Source organism: Brachyistius frenatus, unplaced genomic scaffold (genome assembly GCF_029030835.1).
Source record: "Brachyistius frenatus isolate BFR_SWC_R1_liver_20210118 unplaced genomic scaffold, ASM2903083v1 Contig_80, whole genome shotgun sequence".
Taxonomy (NCBI): Eukaryota; Metazoa; Chordata; class Actinopteri; family Embiotocidae; genus Brachyistius; species Brachyistius frenatus.
This window is the reverse complement of record NW_027210679.1, coordinates 137,037-157,224: the sequence shown is the minus strand read 5'-3', so window position 1 is coordinate 157,224 and position 20,188 is coordinate 137,037. Positions and strand designations below refer to the sequence as shown.

The window sequence follows — 20,188 nt, the reverse complement described above, 5'->3', positions numbered from 1 at the left end:
GGAAGTCATCTGAGTTACTGGCAATGCCGACGTCATGAAGAGTTTAATAACACCAGGGCACTTGATTATTGACCTCGGGGCATTCTAATTTCTCGCCTGATATACCCACCTTCTCAGAACAGAATAAACACACAGGTAATCAGGTATTTAAAAGGTTCATCAAATTCAACAAAATAAAATAAGAGGAAGTATGTATTATTTAATAAGGCTTTATTTATACTGAATTGGTCAGGCAAAAAGAGGACTTATAAACACAACAACAGCAATTATGAGTCACATTACGTTGCAGCAGTGCGCCTGATCTTTTTTTTTCTTTCTGAATGGCAATATTTCTGTATAAACTGCATGGCCCGCTTCACGTTTATAGCAGGCTCGAGTTGTTTAATAACCAGTATCGCTTAAAATTAGGCAAAAATATTGGCATAAACACACATTTCTTCAAAGGTTAAACTTCAAGTGTGACTGAGATAATATTAGGGTTTTGTTTTTTTTTTCAAACTCAATAAAAAGATATTGCTGAAAATATTGTAAACCTATGCGTGATTACATGCCTATAACTGATTTATTTTTGTTTCTTTTATGGCCTTTCCACTTGATGCTCGTACTCACGCAGTCCTCACCATCACACCTGCAAGCAAATACACGTCCTTTTTCTCTTGTCTTTCTCCCTGTACCTCTACCCTGCTCTGTGCTCAGACAGAGCACTCTCCTTAATTGCATTTCCCTGCCCATTGATTATTCTAATGGTGTTCCATGCTACGCAGTGGGCCTCCGCACGCCTACACCACATCAAGGTCACACAAGTCCCCATAAGGAGGAAAATGGAAGCCACACATTCACACATTCACCTTGTTCCTGTCTGAAGCCCTGCGTTCTTATCTTTTGTGATCAAAAGTGGTCACGGTTGAACAATGCCATTTCCAGAATAATTACAATAGCTTCCTGTCATCGTACACTATCTTCTCTAAGTTATAACGGCAGCCTCATTTTATGATTTACCATCAGATGGCTCGTGACGTCATTTATTTTCATAATTCAGAGGAAGAACATAAGATTGCACCGGGTTGCTCCAAAAACATTTGCGGACTGAATAATCCAGTTGCGATGTTCTGATATTTATTAAAGTGCCATGCCATTCATAATAGCTGGCAGTGTGCTGTCTCCATTCATCCGCATTTAGGGTGACATTTGCCTCACCACGTGTTACAAAATCAGTCATTAAACTGTCATCTTGCTCTTCAGACCATTCATTTTCTGCCTGCAATTACTCTGGAGAAAATGTAATCGGGATGTGCCAATGTGACCATGGTGACGCAGTTGTTCTTCTTCGCCTCTGTGCTGGAGCGTGCTTTGTGAAACTTGGTGAGTACAATATGTCCAGATGCAACAGATATGACATGGTGGATGTACATCAAAACATTACATGTAAGCGATGATCAAAACATGTCTTCAAGCATGCCGTGTTGAAATTCACCACAGCCAAAGTAACATTTTTTATTTCATTATAATCAACTTGAAGTTTTTCATGAAATTACGGCTGAATAAATTTTGAATGAGTGACCAATTAATGACCCAGAAAAAGAGCAGCGAGCGATGTTTCTCCGCACAGTAACGTAGTATTAGTTCTTAAAAGGATCTTTTTATCGAAACATAGAAAATATACACGTAGGATATCGACTTGCTGCCTCTTCAAAAAGGTAAAACATTAGCTCTTAAAGTTAGTGTCCCAAACAGAATTTTTCACTTTTTAGTGTGGTGTTATCTGTAATGGTTTAAAGATCCTAATATTTGAATTTATCAGTGTTTCAATGTTCCCAATATAATTTATTAGACATCACACACATATTTTCAGTCATTTACACTTCGGTCTTTAACACGGACAAACCTGACATTGTAACATGCCTAACACATGTTGTGAATGTGTGAATAATTAGCAGTAAATAAGCTTTATGCCCCAAAGCTTTTTGATTATCAGGAGTGAAGTTTTGTAAAGTGTAAATCCAGTCCAACTCATCTCCTCCTGCACTTCATCTTCAGTTCTTTTTATTTTGCTGTAGGACTAAACTCTGCCTACTTGTTCATACACATTACATTACTTAAACCATCCATTATAACATGTGTCTCGCAAACAACTTCCTTTTACCATACGTATTAATGTGCACGTCATACATGGGAAATAGGAAACATTACATTCTAACAGCAAAAGACTATTTATATATTTTTTTCTTATAGCCATAGAATTAATCAAACCAACAACAAACAGCAAATACTGTTGCATATCTTAAAAGCTAACTTTGTTTTTGTTTTGTTTTTCTTATTTGTATGCTAAATAAGAGCAAATATGAAAGTCATCCCTGTTGGGTAGAATAAAAAGAGAAAAGAAAACATGACATAGATTGTGATCATGTCTAGAAAGTCCCTACGACCAGAACTCTGTCCTTGTGATTAGACTCTTCCTTCTTCCTCCTCACATCTCTTCCTTCACAGCCTTCTTTAGGTGGTCTGGCTCCACCATGACCAGCTGAGAGTCCTCAGTCACCTCCAACAGATCCTCCATCTCTGGGCTGTCCACCCTCACCAGCTCCCCTTCCTCCACCTCCAGGTGCACGCCCAGCCCGTTCTCCTCTCCCCCCGGCTGAAGCTCCGCCTCGGTCACCTCCACCATCTCTGTGTTCTGCACCACCTCCTCCTCCCCTTCTCGGATCTTCTTGACGTGGAAGGTGAAGGGGGGAACGCGGTACACGGTGGTCTTGGAGCGAGCGTAGATCGTGTGGTCGGGTGTGAGGGACTTCTTCGCCTTCTCCTTGGAGGTCTTCATCTTCGCCCTGCGCTCCATGTTGGGGGTCATGCGGGTCCCGAGCTTGCCAATCTTCTTCTCCAGGCTGTGCTTGGTTTTCTCCAGGTTGTCACGGGTTCTCTGTCTCGTCTTCTCCAGGTTCTCCCGGGTTCTCTGCTTGGTCTTCTCCAAGTTCTCCTTGGTCTTCAGTTTGGTCTTCTCCATTTTCTCCTTGGAGAAGGCTTTCTTTATGTTGTCCACTTGCTGTTTGGTGCTGCGTTGGAGGCGCTTGGTGCGAGACTCTTCGATAATCTCCTCAATCTCCACCTCTTCATCTGAGTTGAGATTGGCAGGTAACTCCTCTTGTCCCTCCTCAGGTATTTGCTCCAGGCCCTCCGCTGCTTCAGCTACCGTCTCTGCCGTCTTGGATTTGGATGCCTTTGGTGCCTTCATTTGGTCCTGAGGACACAAAATAGAAAGGATAAGAAAGACAGAACACCAACAAACCACAACAGCAGCATATTAAAGGGTTACAGAGTGTGAATTGAATAACATTTTCAATTTGACATTTAGTACAATATTAGCAGAACTGGCGCTCCACTGATTGGGTATATAATTAATGGAAATTATGACATTTCGTTTAATATGTTGTGAAAATTATAGGCCTGAGAAAGGTAAGATAATGGTGAGAAAATAAATTGAAAATGTGAGCGTGATACTCTGCCTTCTACCCACTCAGTGCACACAGCGGTTCACTGTTTGTAGCTGGTGAAGACCGCCATCTAGTGGTGTCAATCGTATGCCAACAAAACCAGTCGTTATAAGTTTAATTATTGAGAAACACAAGAACATAGGCTGCTGTTGTCACGTGCATTGTACAACGCATCTCTGGAGTAATAATACAAATATGGGGCTTGATAGAAAACTTTTATTATCTGCAACTCCAGTCACACTGAAACTAAAGCCAACAAAATTTTGCATCCGACCAGGGGTGTATTTCCTGTGATTAGATTTCTGTATAAAAACTTCTGTTGGCCATTAAAGCTCCACATTACGTTCACATCTAACAGCAGACAATCCCAACCTACATTTAATATCTAGAAATATTTGGAAAAAAAATGTATTTTTTTTTTTTAAAAATCTATAAATCATAGAAATTCTATCATAGAGAACGCCGTTTTAATTTCACTGTAAAGACTTGGTGGTTAGTAGAGTTTTGGTTTATCACATAATTAACAGCGTAGCAGTTTCACAACTGGTCGAAAATATCTGCATGTAAACTAGACCTGGGACCACAATATCTGCTCTGCATACAGCGGTACAGAGGTAGCGCCTTTTAGACCAGTTGCTCAAGTTTATATTTAAATTCCTTCCAACTCTTTACAAAACCGCTCCACGCTTCCACAACATACACAGTCCTCATGAGTCCACAAACAAAGGGCACGTCGTTATAACATCACTCATACAAACATCAAACTACTTGTTGTACTGCTGACCGCTGCCAGTCAATCAGCACTGCAGCAGCCACATTCCCATGCTGTTTGGCAGGACACTGTCAGTGTGGCACCTGATATCCACACAGGGAGAAGCAGGACTATGCTAAGAATGTGACCCCCCCAACAGAGTGTCTGTGACCCCCCTCCCCCTTCCCACAAGAGGGATTAATGGCCCCACCCTGCTGCACCGCAGCGCCACACCTCACTGCATCTTTGTGGATTTAATCCTTTCAGCATCTTCAGTGACACTGTAGATACAATCGCTGTTGGCAATGAAAATAATAATAACTGAACAGAAATATGAACCTAAGTCACCGTGGTCGCCGAGGCCAGCCTGATACTGATACTTTTAATGGTCAGTTTTCTCTGACAATTTTAAAGGCCTTACATTTTGACCGTTTATATAGTATACCATCGAAAATAGTGAATTACAGGATTTCAGTCCATTTATTTATTTAATCAATTTGATTACTGGTCAGGCACCTGCACTTATTAAAAAAGTACTGCAAGACTCCAGACTCAAAAGTAAAGAAAGCTGAAGAAGTTGTGGCTCCTAAACTTTAGACCTCTCCCCTGTTGGACTAAAACTCTGTAGACTCTGTTGAGACCTTAAGAAAGCAGCTCAAGACAAATGTTTTGATCTTGCATTTGTGTTCGTTTTTATCTATTTTTATCCACGATTCAGTTATTATTTGTTAAACTGTGCATATGTTAAATTCTCTTTTTATCTTGAATCAAGGAAGTCGAATATATAGATGTTTGAAATTTTAAGCATCATTTGACCGAATGTGATGCCTCTCATCATATTTTAGCAATACTGTTTAACATTAAGAACATGAAGCTGATAAATAAATGTGTAACCAGGAACAGGAACTCCTTCACAATAAACTTTTTAGCTCCAAATAGAAATTTGCTTTGATGAATTGTGTGAAATTTTGAGATATATAACTCCTACTCATTTTGTCCAATAATGGCTCTGTGAAGAGATCAATAAATGTGATTATTGTCAGCACGTTGTCACGTACAAACAATAACTCCTGCAGAACACAGGCTCAGTGGAAACAGTGTTCCTCAATGCTGACAGCAGACGTCGATTTATCTTCACCATCGAGTTCAACACCTCCTCATGGGGAACATTGTAAAAATAAACAGTTTAAAAAGGCAGCAATAAATAATTTGTCAGAACAATCATCATCACCACGTCGACAGATTACATTCACGCATCACTTCTGACACAAGTGAACATCTTCATCGTTCAATCTAATATGAAGTGTATAATCACCCCCAGCCGCTTGAAGTCACTTCAGATTAAATCACTGCTGGTTCTTCTCCTCTCTTCTCCATTTTTGAAACACTGTCTCTTGTCTCAATTCAAGTCACGCAACAAACAAGCACCACATCCTCTTTAGACTACTTGTTTTGTTTTCCATGACAGTATTGTCACTTCATAGAGACGTGCATTGCAACTCAACGTCTTGATACATTACTCATAGAGAGGAGCACGGGAGAAGAGAGCGGACAAATCCAGAGTCAGCGCAACAGCGTGTGTCCGAGTGACTGCAAATGGAAATAAACATACAAATATTGAGGAAAAAAAGTAGTTTTCTTCACAGCGAGTGAATTGGATCAAATACGCAGCTACATCCAGTTTAGATTTTCTGGAAAACAGGAACAGCGAAAGGTTTGAAAGTAAAGCTTTTTACTGGTTTATCACTGTTAATGTAATAAAAGTGGTACACGTGTCACGACTTATTGAAATTAGAATAAACAACAAGTTGCAGTATTGACAGAAAAAAATTATTTTCTTCCCGACTTCTGAAAGACAAACACCTGTCAGATCCCATAAGCAGCACATCTCCCCGGACAGTTCAAATACTGCCATACGATCCATCATAAAATGGACATTGCTTCCTTATCTGGTGCTGAGTATGGAGCGCACCTGGCGGACGCGCTCTGTATGGGTTTATTTTGGGGCTGGCCTTTCCCACTCTCTGGATTCCATCTACCGCTCTCTGGCAACCGGCCACCACAGCGCTCACCCTCCGTCAACCAACACCACCCCCCACCCCCGCTCGGCAACAGATAAACACAGCGCCCTGTCACCGTAGCAACCACCTCCTCATGTTGTCCCTGGTGGGTAGCGGAGTTTAGCTGGATAAACAGCTGACATCTCTACAACAATGTACTGACATGAGGTTCTCAGTTGTTGCGTGTGTGTGTGTTCGCCTACGATTAAACTAAAATAAAAACGCTGCACCTGCTTTGCATACTGAGCAAAGTAAGGGCGAGTTATATCAATGACATTAATGTAATACAGTATATTTTGAACACATGGACATAACTCTACTGCAACATTTTCTCATGTAGTTTCTTGAAAAGTGCCCTGAGAACTAACTAGGGAATTAAAGATAAACACATGCGGGATAAACATGTGCATAGAGTTATAAAGTACATTAAAGAAATGGCTGTGTAAGAATCTGTGAGTGACCTCATCTGTCCCTGGCAGAACTTGTTTACTGTTGGAGGGGCGTCTAAACATTTAAACCCGGTGTCTTAAGCGTACCTTTCAAAAATACATGGAACATATTATTATTGTCTCGTATTTGCGGGGGCAACACAAAGGAAAGGGAAACCTGGTGAATAAATACAAACATAAAAATAGCATTAACTATGCGTGAGTGTGACATGTACCCCCACCCTCCCGCAAAGGGAGAGACAGATTTTTCCGTAAAGCCAAACTATGAACACCTGAATAGGAAGCTTCTGCAGCCAATGGAAAACAGCAGTGCACGGCATGCTGGGAGCTGGTGAGGTCATCCATAACAGGGAAAATAAACCATAGAGAAGGACCTTGTTAATTTCATACTGCGCCTCACTAAAGCTATGTAATGCTAATCACGATCATTACTGACAAACTTAAGAGGTTTTTCCAGGCAAACAAGTTTTGACTTGAAATTGATGGAAAAAAACACGCGCCACATTTAAAAAGGATTTCTATACTTATTTAAGGATTTTGAATCACTTTAAAAGGTCTTGTTTGGTGAACCGACTGAATGGTTCCACATGCTGTTTTTATACCTGCGTTTTCCGATCACTTACATTAAAGGTTTTTATTATGCAGTCAGAAAGTATCGTCTGACCAACTGGACTTTTGGCTCATATTAATATTGATAATTGGGTGTAAAAAAACAACAACTTTTAACTATGATGACCAGAGTTTGAGTCCGTGACAAAGCAAAAATTGCATTTCTTTAAAGTAACATATTTAACTTGCGTAACATGCATTAGGAAGCTTATGTGATGTTAATTTACAAATCTTAACCCAAACTAAGATTTTTTTTTCCTGAACATATAAAAGTAGTTTTGGTACCTAAATCTAAGGCACTTTCCTTTTCATGCCTCAGAGAGGCAAAATATGACACCGTCGTTACTGTAGGGGTTATTAAAGGCTTTGGTGTAATATCAGTGGAACATTTTATACTGCTGAATCAACTTTTTAGGATTCTCTAGAGGAGAAACTATATAATCCTGACACTGTTTATACATTTCCTCACACCTGTACATACCTCTATAAACCTATATATGTTTGGATATTGATACATTTGTGAAAAGCCGATACAGCATCAGACTAATTATCACTGTAACTCTACGAAACGGTATCTTGATGACTTTGTGTGCCGTATTTGAGTCATGTGTTTAAAACGGGCTCATGGGAACATGGCGTGTTGAAACATTTCACTGTTTACATTCTGAATACTTGACTCAGCCGGCATTGTGGAAATTGTGATAGTATCAGTGGACCCTGTTTGGGATTCTCGGCTTGATTACAAACCCAATAGACTGAGGGCTTGAGGACGAATATGTTAAGTCCATTAGAGTCCCTGTGTTACCTTCCTCTCTCCTCCTACTTACTGGCAGTGGTAAACTCGGCCCTCTGTGTGTGTGTGTGTGTGTGTGTGTGTGTGTGTGTGTGTGTGTGTGTGTGTGTGTGTGTGTGTGTGTGTGTGTGTGTGTGTGTGTGTGTGTGTGTGTGTGTGTGTGTGTGTGTGTGTGTGTGTGTGTGTGTGTGTGCGTGTGTGCGTGTGTGTTTACTGACAGGTGCCCAGGGGAATAGTGACTGAGTATGTATGCTGTACTCAATGAGAAGGTCTCTTGCTGATGTTTCTTTCCTCTGAGAATAGCGTGAATCATACCTCATGGAAAAGTGGGCCAGAAAGAGTGAGAAGTCTCTCTTTCACTCACTCTGAGCGTGTGCTCGGTTTGTTCAGACAAGCCAACAACTGTCTGGGCTGAAGAAGGAGGCACAACGCGGGAGACGCAATTGAAAAGCCACAGCAGAACGAGGGGAAAACCTTTGGTAAACAACTATAACTACAACTCTTCAAGGAAAAAAACAAGCGAGGCAGAAATGCGAAGCTAAAAGAGATGCGGTTAAGAGGCTCCGTCATCACCTGTGGGAGATCAGAAACCTCCTAATTTGGTGACTTGGACATTAAATTCAATATTAAATAAAGAATTTTTCCTCCCGATGGTAAAAATAAGCCTTCAAAAATAATTTAATTCAAACTTTTCATTACGCAACAGCAATGCTTTCTCATTTTTTCAGGGGCAAAATGTTCAGTCTGACTCATACAGAGGCTCGGGGATAACGTAACCACTGACTGTTACCACGGGCGACAGAGGAAACAGTACCCACAATCAGCGCTATACTGAAACCACAGCAGCTTTGACTAAGGCTGCTGGCATCTATCTGCCTCCGCAGCCTTCTCCGTCTCTCTAGCTGCTGTTACAAGACCGTCACTGATCCACTACGTTCAAAGCTCTTGCTTTAAATATGGTACAGCTGCAACAAAGACAAGCCCTTTTTTGGTATTTTAAGTGATTTAGCCATTGTCGTGGAAATGATGTATTTCCAGTGAGAAATGAACAGATAAACAAAGATACAATGAACTGTCTTTTGTAAAAAAGTCAATGTTTCAGCTGAAAGGACAGGCTCGTGCACACATGATGAGTCTGACCCCACGTACAGATACAGCCACACATTTGTAACCGAAAACTCGTAGTCAAAACAGAACGGGGAGATCTTCCACCGTGAGAATGTTTTGTTTCCCTCTTCACATATAGTCACAGACATATCGTCCAACACGTAGACATAACTACAACATTTTGCTGTTACAGACGTTTCATGCATGCAAAAAAGAAACCTGCTCTCCTCTGGATGTTTCTTGTTATTACTAGCTGTAAGGCGGTTGTGTGCTTTTCAATTTGTGGTGTGTGCGTAAAAAACAAATACAGGTAACTACTATATTAAATAACAATCTATCTAGTATATACTCTTAAACCATAAATACATGCTATATCATTTACAAATGGCATATATATTGTGATACATTCATGATCCTATTGCATTATGCAATTCTAAATGTCTTTTCTTACTTTCCTGTTGCATAATGTCAATCCAAATGTTTGTATCTACGTTCTATCTTGTAATTGCACTAATTACAAACCTTTTTACTTTCCTATTTGCATTTGGAATAATTACAAGATTATTACAAAGAATACAGTATATTAATAACTGCCATTAGTTAGGAAATAAAGCACGTCTGACTGTTGTTTAGATCACGAATGAGTGCCCAATAACACAGACCTGCACGCTCGCAGGCGTTCAGCGGGCTTGTAGATAAACAGACACACACTATTCCTTTTGAGGCAGTGTGATGAAAGGCCTCTGCAGTGAGTCACAGGAGCAGCTGTCTGATCCTGTCCAGTCCTCCTGCAGCTGTGCACTTAGCTTTCACAATGAGTGATATCATTGACCCACGTAGCCCCCCCCAGGACGGGAGAAGGCCAAGCGAGAGATTGACATGAGGCAGAGTTGGGAGGTTCGCGTGCGAGTGTCCCACATACGCTTGAATCGTGACGCTTTTAAAGAGGGCTAAAATAAGGAGTTTAATATTGATGCCTCCCACGCTCCACTAAATAAGGGTCAAACAATTCAGAGGACGAGCCAGCCGCCTCCTACCTATGGCATCTTGGGGGCGACTCTCATGAATGAGGGCACAATGCAAATTCTGTTTCACGAAGGCGTCCTATTCATTTTAGAACAAGCTACTCTGATGTTTAAGTGTCCTGCTGGTAACGGAAAAAATAACAGCCAATCCCAGTCTGTCTATAGACAGATTCAGTCAAAGAGAGGGCTTCTGTACACCACATGGCCAACCGGGCGATGTCATGTTACAGTTCACGCCACAGGAAGGGAGTTCCTGGGTATTTCTGTCATGGTGATTTGTGATTTCATGCACTTGGGGAAGCCCTATTCCACAGCTCAGCCTTCCCAAAACCACCAACTCTGAAACCACTGGAATCCCAGCAGGGTTAGTCCCATGCAAAGACGGAAAATGTACTTTTCCATTTACGCCTCTGTGTGAACTGGCAGCTACACTACTGGAATATATTATATAACCATGTCTTTCTCTCCATTGGTGCCATTTATACGGACAAAGTGCACTTTCAGCCAAATTGAACAATTCTCAGCTCAAATTTTCCATTTATGTAACTGAAAGAGTGAAACCAGTTGAGGCATAAACAGGAATTTGCACATTTTACTGTGACCATTTAGATATTAAAATGGTTTGATTTCCACCATTTTAAGTGAAACAGTGTGTTGTAATAGGGAAGTAAGTCACAGTATCCTTTGTCTTTTTATTACTAAACACAAATTACAAGATTTGTTGATGAATTGAAGGAAGATATAAATTGCCCAAATGAATTCACTCCCGAGTCCAGCTACACAAAACTCTTAACTACTGAATTACTTTGGGCCAATTCAATGGTTAATGACCAACAACTCCTCCAAAGTAACATCTGGAGGTAGAGGAAAGAAGGCATTCGGCCAATCACACACATACTTTGCTAAAGACAACTGGGACATTATCGCTGGAAAAGATGACATAAGAGACACCAACTTGTGCCAAACACTGATACACTTACTACACTTGGTAGTAATGGAATAAATAAACATCCTCGTGAAATTAATCAAGTGCTGTTTTAAATAATGACGGCAATGTAATCCAAAACTGTATAAATTCTTGAGGAGAAAAAGTGTACTTTACCTCATAAACACAATCGTGTGTTAACGGCAAACTTTTCAGTAACATGTTTTTTCTTAAGTTAATAATGGTTTGAGATATTTAATACAAAAAATATAGTTGATTGAATGTACTTTAATTAAGCTCCTGGGATCAGTATTTTTTTTTACTGGACTTCAGTAATAGTGTTCAAATCCTCATTGAAAATGTATTTTCATTAGCATTACTAGATTAGACACAATCGAATGCTCAAGTTTGCCTCGTCCACTGAGAACATAATTTATGCACAATTTCTATCATTTATAGATTCATAATCCAAAACACGCATGTGCATGCAAAATCTAACGCCAAGGGTACGCAGAACTCACCGTGTCCTGGCAAACTCTCAGTGGCAGCATATTACTCGCATACCAGTGACAAGAACAGCGAGCCGTCACTGCAGCAGTGAAATAAAGCACTGGGGGAACCTGACTGCTGCACTTCAGACTGACGGTTGGCACCGGTCACACTTTACTTTCACACGCAAGGTGTTAAGTTACAGAGATAACAGTCACTTGTATTACTAGTGAATGTGTGGATGCAGCTTCAGCAGCATGTTAGAAAAAAAAGATGCATCAAAGGATGTCTCCAGAGGTCGATTTGCAGGTAGTTTCATTTGTGTGTTTGGAGGTGGCCACTTACTGTATTGGTGCTGTGAAGTTTTCTTTGGGAAATCTTGTCATTTTACACACGCATCATAACATGTGATGCTAAAAATGTGCATTTATCTGGAAATAACCCCAAAAAAACAGTATATAAGAAAATGAATCAATCAATTGGTGGTGCTGATTTTCTAAATTCAGACTCAGTCAATGAAACAGGACACTACACCGTTCCACTGCTCAGATCATTTGGCCAAGTTTTTATTTTGGCAATGGCCTCGCCTGAAGGGTGTGCCTACAAATCTTGGAATAAACAGCACGGAGAGTATCAGCAGCTTCCACCGAGTTGTGATGCGCTACGAGGACACATTTCAGTGAGTCGTCCAAGAAGCTGGATGACAACTACAACTGTTTAAGCTGAGTGGGCGACCTGATCAGACACCCAGCTGGTGAATCCTGTCGTCTGCTGCTGCTGCTGCTGCTGCTGGGGACGGGGATGTTTGGCGAGATGGGAAAGCAGCTTTGGCCTGAGATCACCAGTCTGGCTATTTTAACAGGTGCGACTCGGGAACGTCCTCTCGTTGATGAAGAGAAACAGCTCAAAAGCACTAAAGACAGGAACACACGCTCGCGGCGAATGACTGCGAGTGTTACAGCTAAATGCAACACAAACTAATAAGCCGGTGTCTCATATTTCCTCTGAACAACATCATCACACACTTTATAAATATGTCCTTGAAGTACTCCACCATGTAAATCACACATGGTGTGAAAGTTCTGTGGAAGACTCAACTCATAACTAGCTCACAAAACATGTGCAGTGTTTTCACATGCAGAAATAGCAAGAGTTCTCTTTCTGCTGTACAAACTAAATCCTAGCAAGAGCAGCACAGGAAGTGGTACAGCAACACTATCAGCAAGTCCACCTCCTGCACCTCACACACACACAAACTACAGAAAAACAAGGTGTTGCACACTTGATCTGACAAACCAGATCAGACAGGAAATGTGTAAAATGACTCCCGCCTAATTACCACACAAGTGTTCGTCCTCACTGAGGATAAGTGATTAAAAAGGTTTTCCCTTTCAACTTGAGCATACATTTTTATGACACAGGCGGCTAGAAAAATCCTGTTTGCTTTGCAAAAGCAAAGAAAACAGAAAAACATGGGGAACAATAGCAGAGGATGGCGGCCGGTATGCACGTGACATCATTAGAAGGATTTTTCCAAGCAAGGACAATGGCTTTGAGCTTTCCTGAATAATAAAAGAACCACAAACAAAATGTGTGAGAGAGAGAGAGAGAGAGAGAGAGAGAGAGAGAAGATTAGAGCAGTACATTCAGATTTGGCCAAACAAGCCAAAAGAAACAGTGTTTTGGCTCCATGAGGTCGCTGGTTGCTGATAAAACAAATGTGAGGAGAGGAAAAGACAAACAGAGGAAATAATAGTTTTACTTTAAAGGAATAGTTTAAAACTTTGCGGGCCAAGCGTTCAAATGAACAGCTCAATGCCACGCTCACCCCCGTATAGAAAACGTGAAACCACTAGCTTACACACTGATGGACTATTCTTGGTCAGCCACAGGAGACTTGTTGTCATCGTGAGTTTGCTGGGCAACCAGTGGAGAATCCAGGAAGTAGCTGCTCTCAGTCAATAAATAGTCTGTGCTGTAAGCCTCTGTCAAAAAAAAAAAAAAATTGTTCTTACGCTTACTTTCTTCGTGTGTATTAAATAAACAAGATTTATCACGAGAGCTTTAGGGGTGCCAGCAGACTTGTCCCCTTTGGACAGAAAAACATGCTAAGCGAAGCTAACGAGCCGCTGACTGCAGCTTCATATTTAGCAGAAAGACACGACAGTATTTACAAAAATCTTGAACCGCTGCTCTCACAAAATTTGAAAGATTATCTTCATAAGATGAAGCAGTTCACTGAGGTGTCCTCAAAGTGCAACTTTCTCAGAATAGTTCACCGTTGGATATCTCGGCCTCCAAAAAAGTGTTTTTCCTCTGTATGTCACTTTGCCACTAAGCTCCACGAGTCGCTGGATAATGTTCTACGTACAAGGGTTCGCACAGAGCTCAACGGCGAAGGAGCTCGACACGGTAGCTGACGTGCAAGAGTTAAACGTGGAGTCCGCCAGATATCTTTCCACCCACTCAGGGAAGAGGAGCGCAGCAGGACAGAAGGACGCAGAGGAGAGTCTCGCTGGAGGAGAACACCGTACTTTACAAGTGCTGTGGCAAAGAGTGAATGAGCCGAGCTCTTAGCTCTGGATTAGACATCTGAGTGGGAGTAAATGGGGCTACGTTGACAGTGGGAGCGATAAGGGAGACGGACAAGTGGGCACGCTGGCAGGAGGCGCAGAGAAATGCCAGCAGGGTGAATCACGACACTAACTTGGTGCTGCTGGTCGGTTGAGTGCTTTTTGGTCAAGTTGTCAGCAAAGACCTGCTAAGTGCTTCGTAACTTTCATGTCTGTAATGAGGCTGAAACCCAATTCATGCCTGACAACAAAGATTTAGTGGGCTAGAGAATCTAAAAACCTTTGTCTGCATCGCAATGTCTGGACTGAGTGGAATTGGTGTATTACACAGTGTGGGCGGGGCTAAAGGCTATTCTAGAAAAAGTGGTCGTGAGGCTTGTTGGCTGTGAGCTGAGCTCGGCCAGCTCTGTGAGGCCCGTGTGGCGTAAGTAGACGGTAACGGAGAGGTCTTCCATCTCCCTGATAGAGTTGACCACATGGCTTTTACTGTCCTTGAGCTGCAGCCAAACACACCCTGATTCCAGACACACAGCCGGGCGGTCTCACACTCTCATGCACTATCACATTGCGTAGACCAAATTAATCCACGTAATTAACTAGCTAATGAGTATTATGAAACACATACACGTGGCCGACGGATCAGATTGGCTGTTTAAAATATACTGCTAACTCTCCCATTTAAACTCAAGTAAAAACGTGCACGCTGATTATGATGCATGTAAATCCACAGGGTGTTACATTTAAATGAAGGATAAAGGGACTCTACACAAATTGCATAATCAAGCTTGTGTCTGTAAAGTCTTTTCATAAATAAAGACTGTTGGGTTGATTGACAGTAGGCAGAGCACTGCTCTTTAATGACTGATTGGTTTCCAGGTAACAATCTCATCATCTGGTTTACTTTTGGTAATAACATAACTACCAAAAAACAGAACCGGCTCCATCTGCCTCAGGACTCGCAACCCTTGGACGCTCAGTTGTAATATTTGTCGAGAGACTGCTGGGACTCCTGTCACACAGCAGGACACCCCTCGTCCATACAAGTCTCCTGGGCAGACCATATGGAACGTGTTGGTGAATCAGTGCCAGAGATTTAAGTTAGCAGAAGGCCAAAACAGTAGTGGACGTTGGCTTAGCTGTGCAACGTCTGTTTGAGGATGAGCAGGGAGCTCAGTCCGCCTCCACGGCAGATATCTTTACCTTCACTATCCAGCAGCTGAGAAACTTCAACCAGCTTCTGCATTCACTTCCAATCATGCTTAACAGAGACCGAGCTCAAAAAGACAAGCAGGACTTCCTGATTACTTGAGGATCAATGTTTACAGCTATCATAAGGTTTGAATTAGAAATATATACCCTTTCATCAGAATATAGTTTGGATCTCGTTTGTTTTTTCCTTACAGCCATCGGCAAACGATAAAACAGGACATGAATCTCGTGACTCTGTTGTAAAACAGTCACATTCCTGCTGTGTACGAGTATCGGGGAAACAAGGAACCAAACTTGGGCTTATTTTGAATAATCATGTTTGCCGTGTTTGCAAATGGTCCCTGGAGGACATCAATATCTTATGTAACCCCGTCAGGGAGGAGACATGCAGGGAGGGTGTGAGAGCGGCCGGTCTTGAATCACTGGTCCTCTGGGGTCCACTGGGCTCTGACGACAGGCTGGTGGCACCGAGCGCTGAGAGAAAGGGAAGAAACCTGAGGTGCTGCGAGGACGCTCACAGTCAATGGGGTTGTTAGTCCTAAACCTCATCCTCACAACTCATGTAAGAGCCCATCTAACAGCAAGGGAAGTGTCCCTAAAAGACATTTCAGATTATAAACTCTCAACATGTAAGTGGAGTCTCTGAAGGGGAGAAATGCTGGTGCTAATGAGGATTTTCTGAGGTGTGACCACATGGAGGTTCATATCAGTCTCACGGGAAGCTACGGTAACACAAAGCCTCATCACTACAGACTGAGAGCTGTTGTTATTATGATAATGTTACGATGCTACGTGATATGCAGCGGTGGAATATTCCTTTAGCGAATTAACGTTGCTTTACGTGAGCGTTTCCAATCGGTGCTGCGTTATGCTCCTCCACTGAAGCGAGGAAGTAAATATTGTGCATTTAACTCCATAAGGAAATGTTTATTTTAAAATTGTAATTACTTGGCAGATTCAGATTAATGCAAAATATAATAAACTTATGCATTTTGATTAATGATGAAAGATTGAGCTGTCTGGCAGTGTCCAGTACTTCAAATTAGCTCCACTTTTATCAGCTGTAACATTAGTTTGCAATCCAACTATATAATTTCTGATTGTATATATTTAATGGGCCCTTTTGCACAGTTACTACTATTACTTTTGGCACTTGCAAGTTTATCTTTAGCTCATGCCTCTGCACTTTTACTTGAGTACATTTCAGAATGCATCTAAATACTCCCTCCACATCCGATTTGACACGCATGTCTTCCATCACCACACCCTGCTGCTGCCAGGGGATCCTGCAGGCCGCCATCACGGCAGGTTTAATTATAAAGCATCCCCGAGTAAGTTTTTCCGGCCCAGAAATCTTGATGTGTGTGGCTATTCTCAGAGTGACAGGAGGAAGAAATGCGGCACCGACGGTTACAGCCGATATCAGCGGAACAAAGCAGAGGACGAGGTTCAAATGTTTACACTTATCGTACTCCAATTCTGGCTTCACTGACACCGATGCTGCAGGCGAAAGCCAATATTGGTGAGGAATGGCCACACACACACACACACACACACACACACACACACACACACACACACACACACACACACACACACACACACACACACACACACACACACACACACACACACACACACACACCTACACACACGTATACGAGCTTACATTAATAACATTAATGCCCCGGACGTTTACCTTAACCTCTGCTTGCTGTGCCCGAACCCTCATCTCATCCTTAATTGTAGATGCATCCCCCTCTAACACATTAACACACAGAGACGGTGGAAAGTGGTGAAACCTGACTGGGAGCCAGTGTTGATTTGCACCTCTGCCAATATGTGACCAGCCTATCTGTCGCTCAATTAAACTGGACACGGAGCAGCCATCCTCCGGGAATAAATAGACCGCGGGAGCCCGAAACAGACACGGCAACATGCGGCTCCTACAGCTGCTCTGAAAACACCATGGTGACCAAGTTCAGACTGTGATGAAGGTGCTACGGCTGAGATGACACCCGCAGGGACATAATGAGGAGGGATTTATACGGCGTCTGCTCGAACACAGTCGAAAGCACACACAGAGTATTCAAAACTTGAAATGAGACTCACATTTGCAAACTGTTCCCTTATTTAACCCTCGTGTTGTCCTCGGGTCAAAATGACCCGCAGCTGTGTTCAACCAAGTTCTATTTTATTTTCATATTTTTTGGGGATCATTGGTGACAAGTGAAGGTTTCTTTAAAGAATGATGACCAATGATCCCAAAAAATATAGAAATAAAATAGAACTTGGTTGAACACAGCTGCGGGTCATTTTGACCCAAGGACAACACGAGGGTTAAGTACAGAATCAGATAAACGCACGGACAGGTGAACAGGCTTGCAGGACATTATGCATGCAGTGTCAAAAGACAGCGGGGAGGGAGGGGGGGCACCTGCTTTGCAGAGTAATTTATTAAGGGATGCCAGCAGTGTAACCTGCTCCCACGACGGACATCCCAGGAGGGCGATGTGAAGAGTTTGTGAAGGCCAATACAGATCTCGAAGTGATCTCTGCTCACGAGAGGCTTCCAACGCTCAGTTTCACTTGCACTAATGTTTTTAAAATAAATATCTCTGTTGCAGCCGGTCTCTGCGGATCAGATGACCACTGTTTTAACAAAAAAAAATGTCTCCAGCTGTTTGATTTGTCGCCGGATGACGAGATTCCTGATTGAGTGACACAAGAACCTTTTACACGCAAGAAAAAAAAAACTGAAGCAGAGCTGCTTCCACAGCTGCAAGACATGACAGCACGTCCTGCTAAAAATAAGATTTGCTCACTGAGGTAGTTTCACCGATCATAGCTCTCACATGCGAGTTCATACGTGTCATTTCTTCTTCTTTTTTTTTTTTTACCTATTTTTTATTATTCAAAAGATATTTGTTGCTTCTGACTGTTTCATGCCACAGAACTTCAAGTGCAAACTTTGTGCACCGTAAATGTCAAAGTGTGTCACTACTTCTGAGAAACTTCCTAATAAAAAAAAAGAACTCCGACATCTTCATCTTACATGGCAGCAGCCTGCCAGCTATGTGAGCGCTCATCAGTGGGGCGTTGGTTCTGTCTCAAGTAGCCCCTCATGCCAGTGTTTATAGGCCTTATATTTTTATTTACTCCCACCGCTCTTTAAATAGTCATTGGGTAATCATGAAGTCCCGTGGAGTGGGAGGGGATACTACCTACCTGCCTTTTTTTTTTTTTTTTTTTCCCAGAGTATACTGGTTTTCCCGTCAGTGGTGAGTGGAGGAATCCAGCTCTCACTGAGCGTCAATACAAACTGTACAACAGCTCCTGAACAGTGGAGTGCAGTGTCGGGCACTTTATAAACGTCACAGCCACATTTAAGGAAAAAGTGATTCGAACATTTATGTCATAGAAATCGCAGAGCTAAAGCTTCGGCTTTACATCCTGCATCCAGAAACTCCCCTTTTCGTTTTCAGGCTCAGCTCGTGCCGCAGTGTGACTTTAACTCTCTGCAGTGAGATGATGTCAGGAGGTTGCTCCGACTGCCTTTTAGGTGAATATCACACTTCCTCGCAAACTTCCTATGTGATGTGGGGAATGCAACACACCCCCTTCAGGACTAACATGTAAGAATACTCCCATTAACAGCCACATTTAAAACATGAATCATGTTATCATTATTTTTTTTTTCAATAAAAGAATATCTGCTCTTACTTAATTCATGTGATGAAAGGAACAAAAGAAGGATCTCACCTGGTAGATGAGGACTTTGAAGTTGCGTCTCTTGAGCAGCTCGTTCTCGTTGCTCTCCAGCTTCTTGATCTGGCCCGCCTGCCTCTCCAGGTTGCTCCGTACCGTCTTGACGTTGACGCTGACCTTGCGCACCTTCTCCAGCATTTTGTTGACGGTGTTGGTCGTGCCGACGTGGTTCTTGGACAGCTTCGCCAGCTCGCCCTGGATGGTCGACACGGACTTCTCCATGGCCTCCTGCCGGGCCTCGATGCCGTTCTGGGTCTGCTGGATCTTGTCCACCACTCCGATTATCTTGTCGAGCAGAGACAGAACCATGACCCCGTTCATCTGAGCTTCACTCTTGCCCCCGGAGCCGGTGGCCAGCACCAAGTCCACCTCCTCGGCGGGGTCGTCTTCGTCATCGTCATCGACTGCCGGCTCGGTGGCGGCGCCCACCAGAGCGACCTCTTCATCGTCGAAAGGCACTTCTGCAAGGGCTGCATGCTGATTCTTGACACCTGTATCCGCCATAGCTGTCAACTCCAAACACAAGCCGCTCGCACGCTCACTACAGATAAAAATACACTACTGAAAAACAATCTGGAGGAGACACACTGCACAGAACTCCGGCTCTAATCCTTTCTCCTATCTTTCAAACAACTTTCTTGACCACTTTTTGCCTCTTTCGTGCCCTCGGTCTCTCAAACTCAACCCTATCTGTCTCTCTCTCTGCCTCTGCTCTGGGATGCCAGCCAGCCAAGGGGAGTTGGGCCTCTCACAGCTGAAGCATGTGTGCCCTGACTCAAATGCCTCTGCTCCCTGTGAAACCACCCAGTCCAACTTTTTCCCTTCACACACCCAGGCCTCCACCCACGGCTCCCCCCTGCTGCCTGGGCTCCACCCCGTTCTGTCCCCATGCAGACTCCACCTCTCCTGGTGACATGACGCCACTAGGGCCACTAGAGACAA

General features: G+C 42.7%; 1 protein-coding gene across 1 annotated transcript; it reads right to left on the bottom strand.

Moving 5' to 3' along the window:
• Positions 1-193: 193 nt before the first annotated feature.
• On the bottom strand, positions 194-20,111 carry cavin1a (caveolae associated protein 1a). The gene is made up of 2 exons (XM_069709092.1): positions 19,241-20,111; positions 194-3,235 (listed from the first exon to the last, which is right to left on the bottom strand). Exons 1-2 carry the CDS (start codon positions 19,748-19,750, stop codon positions 2,468-2,470), a joined length of 1,278 nt encoding a protein of 425 aa, XP_069565193.1. The 5' UTR covers positions 19,751-20,111; the 3' UTR covers positions 194-2,467.
• Between the last annotated feature and the right edge of the window lie 77 nt (positions 20,112-20,188).

Excerpts from the sequence above, each read along its gene's own strand:
- cavin1a (XM_069709092.1), bottom strand. The coding sequence starts at position 19,750 with ATGGCGGATACAGGTGTCAAGAATCAGCATGCAGCCCTTGCAGAAGTG. Across the intron at positions 3,236-19,240 it reads TCAAAGTCCTCATCTACCAG|GACCAAATGAAGGCACCAAA; the intron begins GTGAGATCCTTC and ends TTGTGTCCTCAG.